This window comes from Vulpes lagopus, chromosome 17, assembly GCF_018345385.1.
Source record: "Vulpes lagopus strain Blue_001 chromosome 17, ASM1834538v1, whole genome shotgun sequence".
In the NCBI taxonomy this organism is placed as follows: Eukaryota; Metazoa; Chordata; class Mammalia; order Carnivora; family Canidae; genus Vulpes; species Vulpes lagopus.
Window position 1 is genome coordinate 3,371,387 of NC_054840.1, and position 17,329 is coordinate 3,388,715.

The following is a 17,329-nucleotide window of genomic DNA, read 5'->3' on the forward strand; positions in this document are numbered from 1 at the left end:
AGGAGAACAATCTAGACAGAGGGGCCCTAAAGTAGGAGCATATCAGGCATGTTCTAGGATGGCTACTGTGATCATGTTGACGATTAGCTGTAAGCGGATCACGCACAGAGACACGAAACCAGTTATGACACCAGCGAAATACTGCAAACTAGAGGATGGTGAGACCACAGTGGTATTAGCAGAAGTAAGTGGTCAAACTCTGGATGTATCCTGAAGGCACAGACGTTATCATTTCCCAATGGACTACATGTAAGCTGTAAAAAAGAGAGTTTTCGTGTTTGTTCTATGCTTTGTATTTTTTTTTTTGTTTTGTTTTTAGGTCATGCAACTGGGAGAATGGAGTTCCTTCCTACTGAAATGTGGTACACCACAGCAGGTTTTGGGGAGACTATCAGAAGCACAGCATAGTTTGAGATGCTCACTAAATACCCAGGTAGGGATGCTGAGTACATAATTGGCCATATGAGTCTAGGGTTCAGAAGAATGGTCAGAAGTGGCAATGTCAAGTTGAAAGCTGTTAACATAGAACTGATATGAGATCGCCAAAGAGAAAAAGAAAACAGAGAGGACCAAGGGCTGACTCCTGGGTACTCCAACTTCCAAAGAGTAGATTTAAGTGAATAAACTACAACAGACATTGCCAAGGAGTGGCTAGTAAAGTAAGGGGAAACCAAGAAAGTATGATATTCTAGCTAAAAATGGAAAAAAAGGAAATAGTAATCAACGCTTGATGCTTATAGATCAAGGAGGACAGGATTACGAATTTACTAATGAATTTAGAGATGAAAGTAATTAGTGACTTAGATAAGAATATTTTTGGTAAATGGTCTGAGCAAATGTCTGACAAGAAGGGGCTTAAAATAAAGAGGAGGGAGAAACAGGAAGCAGCAACCAGGGACAATTACTTAAAGAAGTCTTACCAGAAGAGGATAAGACAAATGGAGTTGTAGCTGGTCGAATGAGAAGTAAGGACAAGAAAATATGTGATAAACCTGTTATTCACTTGAATTTAAAAACATAGATTTTTAAAATTCCTTTGAAGCAAGTAATCATATAGGATATATTGCTAGATATAGAAAAACTTAACACATAGAAATGTAATATCCACATGGAAAAGAAAATAATTTGTATTTCAAAACTGTGAATGAAGTGTCACCTCAAGAAGAAAAAAAAGATTCAGAAAAACAAGAACTAAAACAAACAAACAAACAAAAAAATGTTATGATATCATAGCCAGAAGTCACTGGAAAGTATACATATGTTAGAGGCAAGGTCACACTGAAAATAAAATCTTCATTTTTTCAACTTTTAGACTAAAGACTATCCGGTGTGGATTGATCTACAGTGAAGCCGATTAACTCGGAAGTCTGACTTTCACAAGATTAAGAAAGAGCAAAATTGGGTTTCTCTTTTATCTTTGCAATTAAAAAACTGTCTACAGTTAAGGTGTCCCTTAATAAAACAGACATATTTCACTCATTCTGTAAGCCTCATTAACAAAGATGAATACAGTAAGTATAGAAAAACATGTGTTTAGTACATATATTAGTAAACATAGAAGGTCACGTATAAAACACCTTGCAGGCTCTTATTATGGGGCAGAAAGCCATTTATACTTCTACAAACTCAAAAAAAAAAAAAAAAAGTCAGTACGTTTTGGCTTATCCTGTGCTAGAAAAACTAAAAATCGTTCTCATACACAGTCACATAAAATAACTTTAAATATGTTTACTGAGATTGAAGAGCCACAGTAATACTGAATTTTATATAAACATTGAAGGCAACAACAGGCCTGCAGGAAAGCATGGCATTGCACATTGAGTTCTCTTCTTTACGCATCTTTTTAATCAAAAAGAACAAATAAACAGATGGCCATTTTTTATCTTATCTGTCTTCTAAGGTACACTAATTATGAGAAAGAGAATCAGATATCAGACATGACTTCTTTAATGAATAACAGGAGAGTGGGGGTACGGGAGAGGCGAGAAAATCATTAAGAACCCTTCCTTCCTGTCATGTACGGGGCCAGGAAGAAAAGAACATATTGAACTTATTGCCAGAGAGAAAAAAGCCGGCGTCATTTGTCCTTATAAGTGGAGTAAGCAATTATCACAGGCACTAGATGTAGAGCAACATGAGACGGTCCTAGGAGGCAAGACCTATAAATTAAGGTGCTTTTAAACGCTTAATCCAGAACATGTAGGTTTTTGCAATATAGATTTTTCATAGGAACATGTTCTTTCACGCAATTTTAGTAAGTTTTTGCTGCCGAGGCCATAAACTTTCCTAGAGGATAACAATTCAACAGTTTGGTCTAATCCCATTAAGACGTAAATAATAATAACATACAGACTTACTTAGAAAACAGATTTTTGTTAATACATGGAGGTCTTTTATCCAGTTTCTTATCTATCAATCAGTAATTCACTGCATGCTCAGTTCAAGTATTAGGTTTAATCATTTAAATACTGTTTTATAATAAATAAATAAATAAATAATAAATAAATAAATACTTTTTTGTCAAAGTATCTTATAAATCTTATTCTAGAAGATCTTACTAGACTGCACCTACATATTTATCACTTTATTATTTATTCAGACTTAACCACAAAGCCATTTCAAAATCAAATGCTAAGTAACCAAATTTGAGGGTTCCAGTGTTTCACCTTGTAGTCTTCCTTAAGATGATTCCCTGACAAATGTATACATAAATGCTAACATTTCAATAGAACGCTCTTGGTTTTAGAACTACCTTTAAATCATCATATATAACCCCGTAAGCATCCTCTATATCTTTGTAATTAGTAGTAATTCAACTTAACGCTGGGATATATCTGTTCATAAGGAATTCACTGTCTTAGGATAGTAAACTTCTACTTTTCTTACAAAGAAAACTCACGTCATCTTGAAACCATACAAAAGTCTTTCTTTACATTCAACTAACCCTTTGCCTTGTAGCTACTATTTATTGGTTCTTGTACTTCCCCCTTGTGATTATACTTAACAATTATATTTAACATTACATATTTTCAAACACTTAACATAGCTACAGACACTAAAATCTATGGCTCTTTAGTCTAATTTAAAAAGTCCCCAAAACCAAAGCTGAAAGGCAATAAAACCAAACCTTTAATAGTTGTATTCAAAATGATACTTTTATTTTCTTGTTGAGATTGGTATTGTTTGTTTTGTGTGTGAGAGTGTGGTGAGGGGGCTTTTTCTGGATGTCTAATATTGGCTGAGTTGAAAACTGCACAGGCTGAGGAATCTCTATTTACTCAATACGCTGATTTATAGAGAGAGACCTCAACTCAGGTAACTAGAGAGTAATTTAGTTCAGCTCTAAGAATATATTGATAAACTTTATAAATTTGCTACCTGTTGTACCGAATTACCAAGATAGAAAATTCGATGGAGAAAAGAGGGAAAGGAGTATCTGTATAGATGCAAAATAGATGAAAATAGAACTCAAGAGTCTAAGTCATTTGTTGGAATGACACAAGTTATGGACTGAAGGTTTTATCCCTCCAAACCTCATATGCCAAAGGCATATGATGGTTCTTGGGGTGGACCTTTGAGTGGTAATTAGTTTCAGCTGAAGGCATGAGGGTAGGGCCCCATGATTTGATCAGTGTTCCTACGGGAAGAGGAAGAGAGACAGGACTGACCTCTCCTCTGTTGTGGTTGGCCACAAGCAGCCATCTGCAAGCCAGGAAGAGGGTTCTCACCAGGAAAGGATTCTGCAGGCACCTTGATCTTGGCCTTTGCAGTCTCCGCAACTGTGAGAAACTACTGTCTGGGATTTAAGGCATCCAACCTATGGTGTTCCTTTACAGCAGCCTGAGCTAAGACCCCAGTTGCAAATGCCTCCTCCTTCAGGCCATCCTACAACACATGACTCTTAAAATGCAATATAACTGAGGAGGATAAAAAAAAAAAAAAATCAGTAACGTGATCATGAGAATTCATTTTGCTATGAAATGAATTTCAGGCTGTGAAATTTCAGGTATAACCCCGTGAATGAGGAAAACTTAGAGCCAGGTAAAATAAGACCTTAACTTGAAATCTCAACAGATGTCATCTACGTTGTATGTTTGAAGGACGTAGAGCAGATACTATCACACAAAAACTTACACCTGAGATTCCACCATGAAAAATATAACATTTTACTGTGAAAAATTTCATTGGATCATTTTATGCTGAACTTTCATACGAAGGTTATATGATAGGAAGGACAGAGAGGAACTAAGCTAAAGGATGATCAGCGATATTAGAAAGGAAATGTAGCAAAAAAGCTGAAGAGTAAAAACAAAAACTTCAATTACTCCACAATTGTTTGACAGGTCTTGTCTCTCTCACAGGTTTACTCTAATGGAGTCTTAGAATAAGAACTCAAACCCTAGTCAGTATTCTTTGGACAGACCATAATGATGAACAGAGCAGATTCTTATATTTTTGTGTAAAATGTATCATTCTGCTGAAGTCCAAGATTGTGTTTGCTATTAATATCTGATTATATATTTTAAAGATTTTATTTATTTATTCATGAGAGACAGAGAGAGAGGCAGAGACACAGGCAGAGGGCGAAGCAGGCTCCTTGTGGGGAGCCCGACGTGGGACTCGATCCCAGGACCCTGGGATCACACCCTGGGCCAAAGTTTGATGGTCAACTGCTGAGCCCCTCAGGTGTCCCAATATCTGCTTTAAATGAATATATATAGTATATATTACAACCTATGTGATGGAAATAAATCTGCTTGAAATATTAGATTTTTATATAAGTCTCAAAAGCTAACATTTAATTTTTTTCCTAAAGATCACAGGATTTCCCTTCAATCCATTTTTAAGTGGATTAGTAACCAGAAGTTAAAACATTAAGGTATTAATATAAGCACTATAACAGCATTTTTATTTCTCCTAAGCATTTATATCTATAGATAGCACTTTTGCATTTAGTTTTAATGGTCCATGTTAAATAAAAAATAGGCAAATAACACTCTACCTTAATCCACAGTGGCAATATGTCACTTTATTTTGAGATTGCTTTTAAGTGCCGATCAAAAAGTGCAGAAAATCTCTGCATTACATTTTTATACTGCAAATTACAGTTATTTTAGTCACAACTAAGGGACACAGAACTTTTTTTTTTCTTAGAAAATAGTATATATTTTTGTTTCTCTAGGGGAAAGCTAGTAAGTCTTAACAGGGATGTATCAGGACATCAAGTGAATTACCCAAGTTTTGATAGAGAAAAGACATTAAAAATCATCTCAATGCCATCTGAATTATGAATTCCTTTGATGAAATCTATTTCCCTGTCTCTTAAAAAATGTATATAAACACAAAAATCCTTAATGTGGGGTCTCTTAACTGGTGGTCCATGGAAAGATTTTGAGCAGCCCATACCTCTGCAAAAATTTCTATGCAAATGTTTGTGCTGAATACATGAATGATTATTTTATCATCAAAATCTACCTTTTTCTTCCTCCTGCTTTTTGAATATTTCTGAAAATTAGTGAGTAAGGCAGCAAGACTTGTATTATTTCATTATATGTAAAATGTCAGTCATCCTAGAAGTGGGAGAGGCTGATACTAACGGCTCAATATGTTTTTAAGATGAATTGGATGACATTGAATTTTTTTTCCAATCATGAATTTTAACAAACCAGGCTATCTGTCCTCCTGGCAGCTGAGTGAGTTGTTCAGCAGTCAAAATATCACACATCTCCCAAGACAGATGCTTATTGCACCTACTCATATAAATAGGACATTTGTAAAATATTTAAGGAGCAAAAAATATACCTTGAATTGCCATGTACTTCGCTGATGTAGACTCCTAGTCAAAGCTATTTTTCTCTTGAGCACTCACCAACTCGATGATGCTTTGATATGCATATAGATTGTCCTTACACCCCAGAACCCTAGGTGTAATCTCTTGGGGCCAACATGTGCCATGACATGTCATTCACATAATCCGCCTGCAGTCATATCACACATGTTTTGTCAACCTATACATTCTTAATCGCTTTGCTGTGCACCTGCTGCAAAACAACCTGTCAATTTGGCAGGAAAGAGGGCCAGGAAATCCCCATGCTGCCTTCTTGTCCACTATGCAAGTATTTTAACTTGGCACATTAAGTATCAGTAGGGGAGACTGGAGTCGAGAGGCACTGACATCCTGTTCTCATATAGAGCAAGTGCATAAAGAAAATCTGATGCTTTCCACAAAAGCAGATCATTGAACTGTGGTTGACATCTTGGACATGTGCACATCTGCTCACATGCAATCTGGTGAACGGACACAAAGCCTAGATGATACAGGCACACGTGTTCTGAGATTAAGTAAAAACAGCATAAGACCATCCACTCTGCTTAAAATGTAGCTAGCCTTAAAACTCAACTGTAATCAGTGGATTGTAAACACGTTTAATGCCAGTCCAGGAAAAAAAGAAAAAGTCAGCATTCCCATAGCTGATGTTCGCTGGACACGTAATAGGAACTAATAATTGAATTTTTTGAAAGACACTACTCATGTCACAATGTCTTTGTATAAATGGTTTCTTATCCCTTAAGAACACTGTCCATTTACTTGACTGGGGAGCTCTTCATTTAAGAAGGAATCAAATATCACCTCTTTGCTTAAATTTTTCTCTCTCCGATAATTCTCTTCCAAGCATGAAGATTGTGCATACATAGTAACCTAATAATTGGTTTAGATACTATTCTGAGAATAAAATTAGGTAACTTAAATAATATCCCCTGGATTGGTACCATGCATAGAGTAGCCTTCCTATTTCTCCTTTTTCAAACATAAACTTTATAAAACGCCTAACTCCCATGAGGAAGGCTTGTTCACTGGCACTAAACTGGCTAAGGCACTTTTCACATAATTCTCAATGTATATATCCTGGGAGAAAGTTATAATGCATTTGAGAGACCATCTACACCCATCATTGGTTTCTCTTCAATGATGAGGATTAAAACAACAAATAAATTTGGTTTGAGAGGTGCCTGAGTCAGTTAAGTGTTCAACTCTTGATTTTCACTCAGGTCATGGTATCTGGGTCATGAGATCAAGTCCCATGTATGCCTCTCACCCCCACCCTCCACAGCATGGAATCTGCTTGAGATTCTCTCTCCCTCCTACCCTGTTGCTCATAGTCTCTCTTTCTCAAAATAAAATCTAATAAGCAAATAAATAAAGAGTTTGAAAATTTTGCTTACACTTGACATGTCTGACAATTAACTGCCCATAACTCATCCTTACAAGATCATACCACTATATGCGTAAAAGCTTCAGTGGAAGCTAGATAGCAGCCCCCTAATTAAAGCACAGTTCGGGGAAAATTGTACATTTCTTTATAAAAAAAAATAGACTTTTATATTTCAAAAATTATATTTTGAGTTCTAGGGATTTTTAATATAAAGCTAAATTAAGTGGATTTGTGCAAACCATCGCATCCAGAGTCACTATTAAGGGCCTTATGTACATGGAAGGCTTAACAGATTCTTTAACTGAGGGATTTAATCACATTGTGGATTAGGAAGAAAAAGGTAGGGAAGAAATGGCTGAAGACTACTACTTATTAGTTCCCACTGTGAGAAAGTAGGGGTTCCTGTGGCAACAAAAGTCCATATAGACTCTCTGCTGATACCCTCAAAACAGCATCTTTAATGGCTGAGGTTATATGGGTACTGAGGTCTCCAAACTGACCACACAGGGCATTACAGTATCCAAGGTGCATGACCATACATTTAACGAGATTCCAAAGTTCGAGAAGGAGTAATTCTAGAATGTTATCAGAGTTCTGAGGGTATATAAACATAGAGACACACACACACATACAGTAGACTATGAGTTGCTGTGTCCATGACTTATTGCATGTAGCTTCAACAGCTCCTAATAATATGCCTGGTACATAATCGTGTGTCAATAACGTTTGTTGAATGAACAATCGCATAAATTTGGTATGTTCAGATTTAAATACAAATCTACTTACATTAAATGGTCTAAAGTTCAAAGAATTTCCAACCTGCTGAAAATAACAACTTAAGAAGCCCATATCTAGTCAGGACCAACATTTCAGGAGTCATACAGACCTGGGTTTGAATCCCAACTCTACCATTTAGTTCCTATATATTCCTAACAGTTTCACCATCTCTCTGAGCCTTCTGTAAAAGGGAGAAACTGAGACCAGTTCTCACATGGTGGATGTGAGGCTTAAGTCTGGCCATTGAAACTAAAGCAATGCCTATCCCCTAGTAAAATTTCTATGTACAGTAACTATTCTCTTCATCATCATCATCATCATCATCATCATCATCATCTTCATCAATGTCAGATATCTATTTATTTTTTTTCAGATATCTATTTAATTTTTACAGAATGGAGTTCTTTGTTCATTTCACTGATTCAAGGATGAAAAACTATGAAATAATTACTTCTAAAATGATAATTCCAACATTCATCACTCTATGTAAGTTAGGAAAATCTTATATATACATTAAGTCCTGATTAAACCCTATTTCTGTATTAAAATATTAGCGATAATCAAGAGTACCATTAGAGAATATTTTTTTCATAAAATAAGGTAAAATATTTCTTAACTCAAATGTGTGATCCTGGTTTCATCAGAAAGTTGTTTAGACGAGATGATCTTTACATCTCCTAACATTTAAGTAACAACTGCAACCAAAAACATCCTTTATTGTGCAAGTAGTGTCTTTGATTCCTCTGAAATTCTTCACTTTTAGTCTGTATGTCATACTTTCAGCAGCTACAGAACAAGAAGGGAACAACTTTTCTGATGTCAGATGCTGAGGATCAATAGCTATTTCCCAAAGTTTATGGCATAATTAAAATGTGTAACAGGAATAATTTTCTCTTTAAACCCTAAGGCCAAGCCTAGAATTATTGACTAAGTCAAAGTTAGGTGGTGTAACATTTTTTATTATGTTTATGGATAATATAAAGGAGTTTATGGCTTTTACATGTAATTTGTTAAGTTAAAAACACTGAAGAGGAGGTATCCATTACATCAGCAAAGCACCAATTGTTTAAGAAACCTTTTTAAAGTGTATTTTGTAGAGGGTAAATCTATATTCCTTTATACCAGTTTGTGGTCACCTAAAACTTCCAACTGAAGGTTAATGGTCAAAACATTCTTGAATTTAGTAGAACCCATTTACTTCCAACTACTTCTTCAGAGCTTTATCACCTTCAATAAAAGTTCCGGGAATGCAGGTATGATGGAAATATCATAAGGATGTGTGGGGAGGTAGGACAAGAGGAAGCAGGAGGTCCTCAAACAGGAAAACACTATTCGTATGCAGGAGATTGCGTGAGTTTGTGTAAAATACGGTACCTACAGAAAAGCAGATATATCAGCTATGGAATAGACTGGGAATAAAATATTCTTTCCAGTGAGAAAAATTAACAGTCACTAATTTCTGTATATGGATATAAATGGCAAGCATGTGAAACACCCTCTGGGCAGTCCTGTGGTTTTCTCTGTTTCTATCGTCGTTTTAAAGGCAGCTCTTCTAAAATGGTACACCTGGGAAACGTGGTCATTAACAAACAGTGAAGTAAGATACGCCCCAGATTTAAACTGTGGCTTTGTCTGTCATTGGTATTTACTAAACGTCCAATTTTATTACTTGCCCTTTTCATTATTATCAATGATAATGATTTAACCATATAAACTCGATTACAAATCACTATCCAAGGGTCTCAAATCTTCGAGCAGGTTAAAAACTTATCCGACCTTATTTTGATTTCTTCTAACAGAGCCAAATGGAAGTGGGTCTCTATCATCCCAAAGTTTCATAGGTCTGTCACATTCACACTATATGGCCAGTTATATATGGGCACTTTTCAAATGTTACATAGATGAGAAGACACCACTAAAAAAGCTTATCAGGGGGATCCCTGGGTGGCTCAGCGGTTGAGCGCCTGCCTTCGGCCCAGGGCGCGGTCCTGGAGTCCTGGGATCGAGTCCCACATTGGGTTCCCTGGATGGAGCCTGCTTCTCCCTCTGCCTGTGTCTCTGCCCCTCTCTTTCTCTCCCTCCCTCTCTCTCTCTCTCTGTGTATCTCTCATGAATAAATAAAATCTTTTTTTAAAAAATAAAATAAAGAATAAAAAGCTTATCAGCTATAAAAATGGGTGTTCCATTATTGTTCAAAAGCTGGATGATTCTGTAATAACATGTACACTCTCTTCTAGTCCAGCTGTGGTCCAGGGGCATGGACTGTGAAGGTAAAGAGCTGGAGCGGGCTTTCGGGGTGGTGCTACACGTTAGAGTGTCAATCTTCCAGAGTCATCGTCTCCAACTCTGCATACCAGCCAATAACACACACTCTCATCTCTATGAAAACTGGCTTAGTCATTGGCATTTTTTTTTTCCTATTGCTTTCCCATATTCATGGTCTCCTAACTTCTCTGAGGCTGCCTTAGGCCAAACCTCTTAATTTTCTTTCATGGAATCAACATCCCACACGTAGCCCCACCCTAAGTCTTGGCTGTATGAACTCATCCTTTACTACAAAGATGCAGCCCATTTGGTATAAGCTCCATCACCCACTCTCCTCTACAATTTGGTGAATCTGTCATTACACTCACTCTTATTTTTCCTTACAGAAAGTTGCCCTCCTGCTCTTTGAAGTTACTATAATGAAGAAAAAACAATAATAAAGTGGCTCTAATGAGACCAAGTTCTCATCTCATCAAACACACCCTTCACCTTCTCCCCCGACACTGATTTCTCATTTGTGAAAGGTGAACATTATATCTACTGGTAGCACCGCTGTGATGGATCTGCCTCCTTCGTTCTATCTTCTGTCTACCACTCCCCAGCCATGGCCGTTCCCACGACACAATCACTGAGTAGCTCGCACAGCCTAACTTTACAACTTGGTCTTTGCCCTTCACCTTGTTCTTGATAACTCTCAAATTGCTACTTCCTCATGTTGCACCTTAATTCTGGCTTTGAATCACCAAATAGATCCTAAATATTTGACTATTCTGACATTTGACATCCTTCACTCCTTTAATAGAGAAAACCCCACTATGCATTGCCCTGCAAATGCTGTATCTGAAACTTCTTTTTGTCCTATGACCCCCCCCATTTCTTTCATTTCTGTTCACACTTCAGATGTTAGTGTTTTCTATCACCTTTTCCTTTAACATCTATCTTTGTATAATCTCCCCCATCCACAGCGGCATGTAGGACTTCAGTCTTAATAATTTCCAACTCTTTAATCTCATCCTAGGACTCTCTCCCAAGGCCTAGCATCATCTTTGCAATTTAGGTCCTGGACATTCTCATCAGTATATAACACTTATAGCTCAAAATCATTTTCTTTAAAACAATCTCATATTTCTCTTCCTAAACTGTTCCCCATTTGCATCCCCTAAATCATCTAACAGAACTATTTTCTCTGTCACCTAAGCCAGAAACCTAGTTTTCACAAGCTCTTCCTTCTGCTGCACTCACTACAAATGAACACCAATTTATCCTCAAGTATGACTCACATTGATTTGATTTTGGCCAAATCCCACCATTATTACATGAACAAAGTTTTCCATTACTGTGTGATGAGGGACAACAATGAAGATGAATTTGAAACTGAACAGGAGGGCAGCTTTCTTTCTATAACAAAGAGATAGTCACATAATTATTTGCATTGGAGTCTATATTCCCCTTTGGGTGATTGTGAAGCTTAAATATATTGACTACTTAGAACAGTCTCTGGCACACGGTATACACTTAATACATGTTTTCTTCTATCACCACGACTTAAACTATTTGAGAACTTATCTAGGTAACCCCAATCAAAGTCACAGAATGAAAAAATGAGAAGGAACAATTCTCTAATTTTGAATGACAGCACACTGTTCCTAATCTCCTAGAATAGACTCTACGCCAATTATTATTCTTCTAGACAAATGCTTCTTTCCATTTTAAGACTTTTATTTATCTTTTTTATTATTGTTTTTTTTTACTTAAGTTTTCTTGTTTTATTTCATTTTGTATTTACCATGTTAAGTGACTGCTACTTAATGCTCAACTAATTTTCATGTTGGAATAAATGTAAATTGCATAGACACAGGAATAATATGAATTTTATGTTTGACTTTTTTTTCCTGAGCATATTAAGTCTACACTTATTGAAAATATAGTTTGTGTTAGTGTGGTTCTAGGCACTAGAAATAGAGAAATAAGCAAGTCAGCCATGGTCTTTAATCTCAGAGACAGAAGAGTTTATTTTTATTTTTTTTTCCAGGAAATAGACAATATACAAATGCACCAAAAAATTAAAATAAAGTTTTTAAAAGACCATAGTGAGCTATTAAAAGAATTAAAATCAAACATTAAGACAGAATGGCTGCTCTAGTGAGAAAGACTAGAGAAGGTATCACTGAGATGATATCTGACCTGACAACTGAATGACAAAAAGAAAACAAACCACAGAAAGTTTAGCAGAGACTATGAGTCCCTACAAGGGTTCGAAGTCTGAGTTTGGTGTGTTTGTTGGTGAAAGAAAGGCCAAAATTTCTGAGATTCAAATAAGCCTATTAATCTCTGCTTTGATTTAGTACCGGATAAATTCTAGTTATTTCCTCCTTTATATATATGTGATTATAAAAACAAGTTATTTACTATGGAATCAACATAAGTAAATGCAAATTCCATGTGAAGATCACTTTTCCAGAACATCTTACGAACTAAGTACCAGTGTTATTGTGGATTATGTTATCAAGTCACCTGAGAGTATTTTTGAAAATAATTTAGTAAGTACTAATTTCTAGAAATATAAGTAAGTTTTCTAATCAAGAAGAAATATGATGTATAAAAGAAATTCACAGAAGGCAAATGGCAGACTGAAAATATAAAATATGAAACTAAAACGGATGAGAACTCAGGCTTAAGAATAAAAGGATTATTATTATTTTCTTTTTTTCACCCAAATTCCTATTTATCCATATCAAAAACAGAAACTTAAGGTAATATCACCCCAGTGCACTTACAGTTTATAAAGTTTCTAAAGAAGGTTTTTAATGCAACATGCACTTCATCAATACCTATGTGCTCTTCTCTATTCTTTTTTTTTCCTCTATTCTTATTCTCCATCCCTTTGCACTTACTCCCCGCTCCCCAACCAAATCCACCACAGTCAATGTACAGAAACCTTCAGTTAACCAAAATAAATATAAAACAACTATATAAAACCCAGTAGAAACTGCAGGAGAGACACTTGAGTAATACCATATCCTTAGAAAATATATATAGCAGCCTAATTTTCAAAATGAGTTTTTATACTCTGAAATGTTAATAATGTTAAAACTTCAATCATATAAACATTTAGATATTAAGTCTATCTCTTATTATTCTGTGTCCTTTTCCTTTTTTATTATTTTCAGGTTTTTATTACATGTTTGATATATTTCCTATATATTTTTTTTTCTGACAAATGTCTAGTAGAGTAATAAAGCAACTTAAGGAGCTCAAAAGAGAATCATGCATAGCAAGATTCTAAGATGAGTTAAATAATACTATTTTCTTTGTCTCTGTAACTCTTATTTAATGAAATCCCTCTCTTGTAGCTAGATCTGACCCCTGCCATCTATAGAAATTATTCTGATGTCTGTCACCATCTCTATACATCCCTTGAATAGCTGAAACTTTTTTTTTACATATTTGAACATCATAAATCTTAAAACCAATTTCTTACTTTCTCTTGGCTGCTAGGAAGCTTGAAAACAAATCTGTGTCCTGTTTGGTAGCTGACTAGAATGTTTTGGCACATATTCTATATACAATATTTTAATTGTTATTTTAATCTTATTTTGTTATTATATTTACTTATTTGTAGCTTATTTCAAAGTATTAATTTTGGGAAAATCTTTGTTTTCAACAAGAGGAGAATAAAGCATGTAAATAAATGGACAGTAGAATTTCTATGCCTTGTCTCTGTTGTTATTTTTTCCAGGGAAAATTTTCTTCCTTCTGGCCACTTACTCTACTTTACCAAACCAGCCAGAGCCAGTTTACATCATATCCCCTCTATGAAACTCTCCATAAATGCCTAGGTTTCCCTATAAATTCTTAGATAGCTGTCTGTGATTATAACAATACCAAGAATTGGTAAGAGTAGAAGCAACTTCCCTCTTTGGTGACAACGTACATTTTCCACCTCTGAAGTTGACCACCCAAAAATGCTGACGTGATGAAGAATTTTTAAAGATTTATCAATAGTTTAAGGAAGATAGGACTTGTCTCTGATTGCATTAAATATCCATAAACAAAAAGGAAAGTAAAGCATAGTGACCCTCTAGCTCTCTCTACTCCTCACATCTCAATTCCAAAGGAACTTACTTTTGAGAAGACAAAAACTAAAATCACAGAGATGGAATGGTTTCAAGAGTTTAATCACATCTCAGAAATGAATCATTTACCAAGGTCTGAAGTCACACAGCAAAGTTGACTATGTTGCTTAAGAGGTGTATGTGCACACCGTTTGCATGTTTATATGAATTGCATTAAGTCCAGTAGTTTACTTTTCAAAATACTTCTATTCCGGGCTTTTTTAGTAGGTAAGATTTGGTACTAGAAGTCACACACTTATTGTTTTTTCCAAGTATACGCTACACATCTTGAATTACAGTGACCAGGGGCTTTAAAGAGGACAGGTGAGTTGCATTTTAATTAATTATAAACACAGTTTTGAATGCATCTCCCAAAGTGTTCAACTATGGAGATGGTTAAACATCTATCAACAGAGCAACAAAACAGCCCTGGTAAATAAAAGTATTTACACATACTTTTCCTGGAGAGAGATTAAAAGCTCAAGGGATAAAACCGAAGCTCAATTCCTTCTTAAGGGTTTTCATCCAAACCACATTTTCTTTGCAATCTAGTCAGTCACCTGATCTTCCTTCATTTATGTAGCAAGTATAATACCTTGCAATAAGTCAAGTATGTGCTTGGTTAATCCTCCCCCCAAAAACTGTGATACAAAAAAGCTTGGCTTAAAAAAAAAAAAAAAAAAAGTTGGCTTGCTGTTCTACTCAGTTAGCTAAATTTGTTTAAACTCTTTCCAAAACTAGAAAATAGGCATACAATGTAATAATTATAAGGTGTTTATACATGTACAATCATCAGATCATTACTTACACCCTTTGTTTTATTTCTTTAAGGAAAGAAAACAGATGCAAAGACAGATCCAGTCTTTTAAATATAAGGAAAAAATTTAATTGCATTATTAATAATAATGTTTAAACAATCAAGTCATCCTGTAGGTATGTATCACCTTTTCAAGATTTTATAGTGACTTTAATTGAAACTTAAAATGTTTCCCTTTAAAACAATTTCGGTGCCATAAAATACCATTTAAATCAAAGGGGATTAAACTGCTTTTCAGAACATTCAAAAGTCTATGAACAAACTCTAAATTTCAAAGTGTTTGAGAACTGGCCTCTCCCCTAGCAGTAAGTTTTAACTGAGTACCAAGTTTTTAACCACCCTTTTTTATCTCATGTTCCATTTAAGTACATTGCTTCCTGTTTTATTTCAAACAAGGTAAAGATCCTATTTCCATTTACAAAGACAAGAAAAAAAGAGCTCCTCAGCTCGGTTGTGCTGCTGTCATTAACTACCTCTTATGCATTATTGCAGAATTCAACTCCTAAACCCACTGCCTACTTCAGGGATTCTCTCTCTGATATCTGGGGGGGAAAAAATCCCTTAGCTGTCTTCATGAGTCCCCTGGCCTAACCCACTTAGGTCAGACTCACCTGGGATTTCATGCCTTGACATTTTCTGCAATTTTACTGGCTCCAAATGTGTTCAAATTTATCCTTATGTAATAAGGTCTCTTCAGCAGAGCTTCTGGAAGTTCCAACTCCAAAATGCCCTTTTGCCTTAATAATTAAATTTCAACTCCAAAATGTCTCAGGTCTTCAAGTGCCCTGACCTATCAGGGAGAGCTAGTGGAAGGAAGCCTTCCTCCTGGAACATGGATAAGTTAAACAAGAGCTTCTTGCACTTCTCCTTCTTTAAAATGCTGTTAAGGTTCTATAGGCTGGGAAGGAAGAGTCATAAACTGGTCAGTCCTCTTTGGGGTTTTAGAAAGATTTCAAGACACTCACAGGCATGGTTTGCAATGATGAATGCAGAGATACTTTCTCCACCACAGAAAGTAAACATGCACACCAAACCAGTATAACAGGTTGGGGGATACAGTACTGCTGCCCTCCGGCTGCAATTTAGCAGCACAGACACTAAGGCACCTTCCTGCCTAGATTTTTTTTTTTTCTTCTTTTCATAGCCCAGCAGGATAAGTATAATTTCCCTTAAAAAAAAAATGGTTATATCATGAGAAACAGGATACATGCAATGCCTGTGTGTCTGGACTCCTCTTGGCTGTGAGAAAAGTCAAGGAAACTCGAGTTAAAAAGCCAATGCAACTTTTATAGTCAAGGAAAATCCCACACCTGGATGGACCAGTCTCATAATAGCTTGAATGAATACTGGACAATCCTTTCCAGGTCATAACGAGAGACTCTAAAAGGTATCAATATTGAAAGTCTTCATAAGTCTGATTTTTTTCCCTTTTCAAATAGGAAAGCAGATGCCTCCAGAATGGAATGTGCCAAATTCCTCTATAAAATTACAGGGTCTGGGCAGTTAGGGTGGAGATCTAGGTTTTGGCAACTGCTTCTGAGAAAACAAGGGTAATTTTCTTACCTTCATCGGCTCTGTTTGCTATTCTACAAAGTAAAAATATCAGACTTGAGGCTCTGTAAGCTGCCTCATACCCTGAAAATGTTAAGATTCTATAGGGTTTTTGGTTTTTCCTCCCCTAATTCTGACAGCCAAATTCTCCTTGTTGAAGAGTCCTCTCTTCTCTGCTGATTGCTCTTTGGACCTGGCCTTGGATTCCACAGGGTCTAGCCAACCCTTCTGTGCTTGGAGACTTTTCTTTCCCCCCTGAGCTCCAGTCTTTTATAGCCTGTAGAGGAGGGGTTTCCTAGATCGTGAAAACCAAGAACTGGGGTAGGAAGGGGAGATATAAGTAGAATATGCTCAAAGACATCTGAGCAGCTGATAAGTGGATGGCCTGAGTGACAAGGGTGTGTGGGCCGTCCACAGGAGACTTCCACTCAGGGAAACCGCTCTCAAGGTTGTCTCAGCATTGAACCCAAGAGGTATCTTTTACTTAAATCACTCCAAAGATGGATTTATATACCGTATCCTTTCCTAAGAAGCAGAGGGCTTTCGACATGCTTTGACCAAGGAGGAAGAGGAGGGAAACAAAACGGAAA

The 17,329-nt window shown here is 36.1% G+C and overlaps 1 protein-coding gene across 7 annotated transcripts in view; it reads right to left on the bottom strand.

The window, feature by feature from the left end:
• The window catches only part of NAALADL2 (N-acetylated alpha-linked acidic dipeptidase like 2), a 1,267,271-nt gene that overhangs the window by 857,335 nt on the left and 392,607 nt on the right, over positions 1-17,329 (bottom strand). Inside the window, exon 1 of one of the 7 annotated variants that reach the window (XM_041732042.1) lies at positions 15,800-16,495. The exons of 5 other annotated variants lie outside the window; for them this stretch is intronic. In XM_041732042.1, coding sequence (XP_041587976.1) covers positions 15,800-15,821 — 22 coding nt within the window. In that variant the 5' untranslated portion in view covers positions 15,822-16,495. Of the gene's footprint in view, positions 1-15,799; positions 16,496-17,329 lie in introns of those variants that run through there. One more of the 7 variants, XM_041732047.1, reaches the window with a different exon arrangement.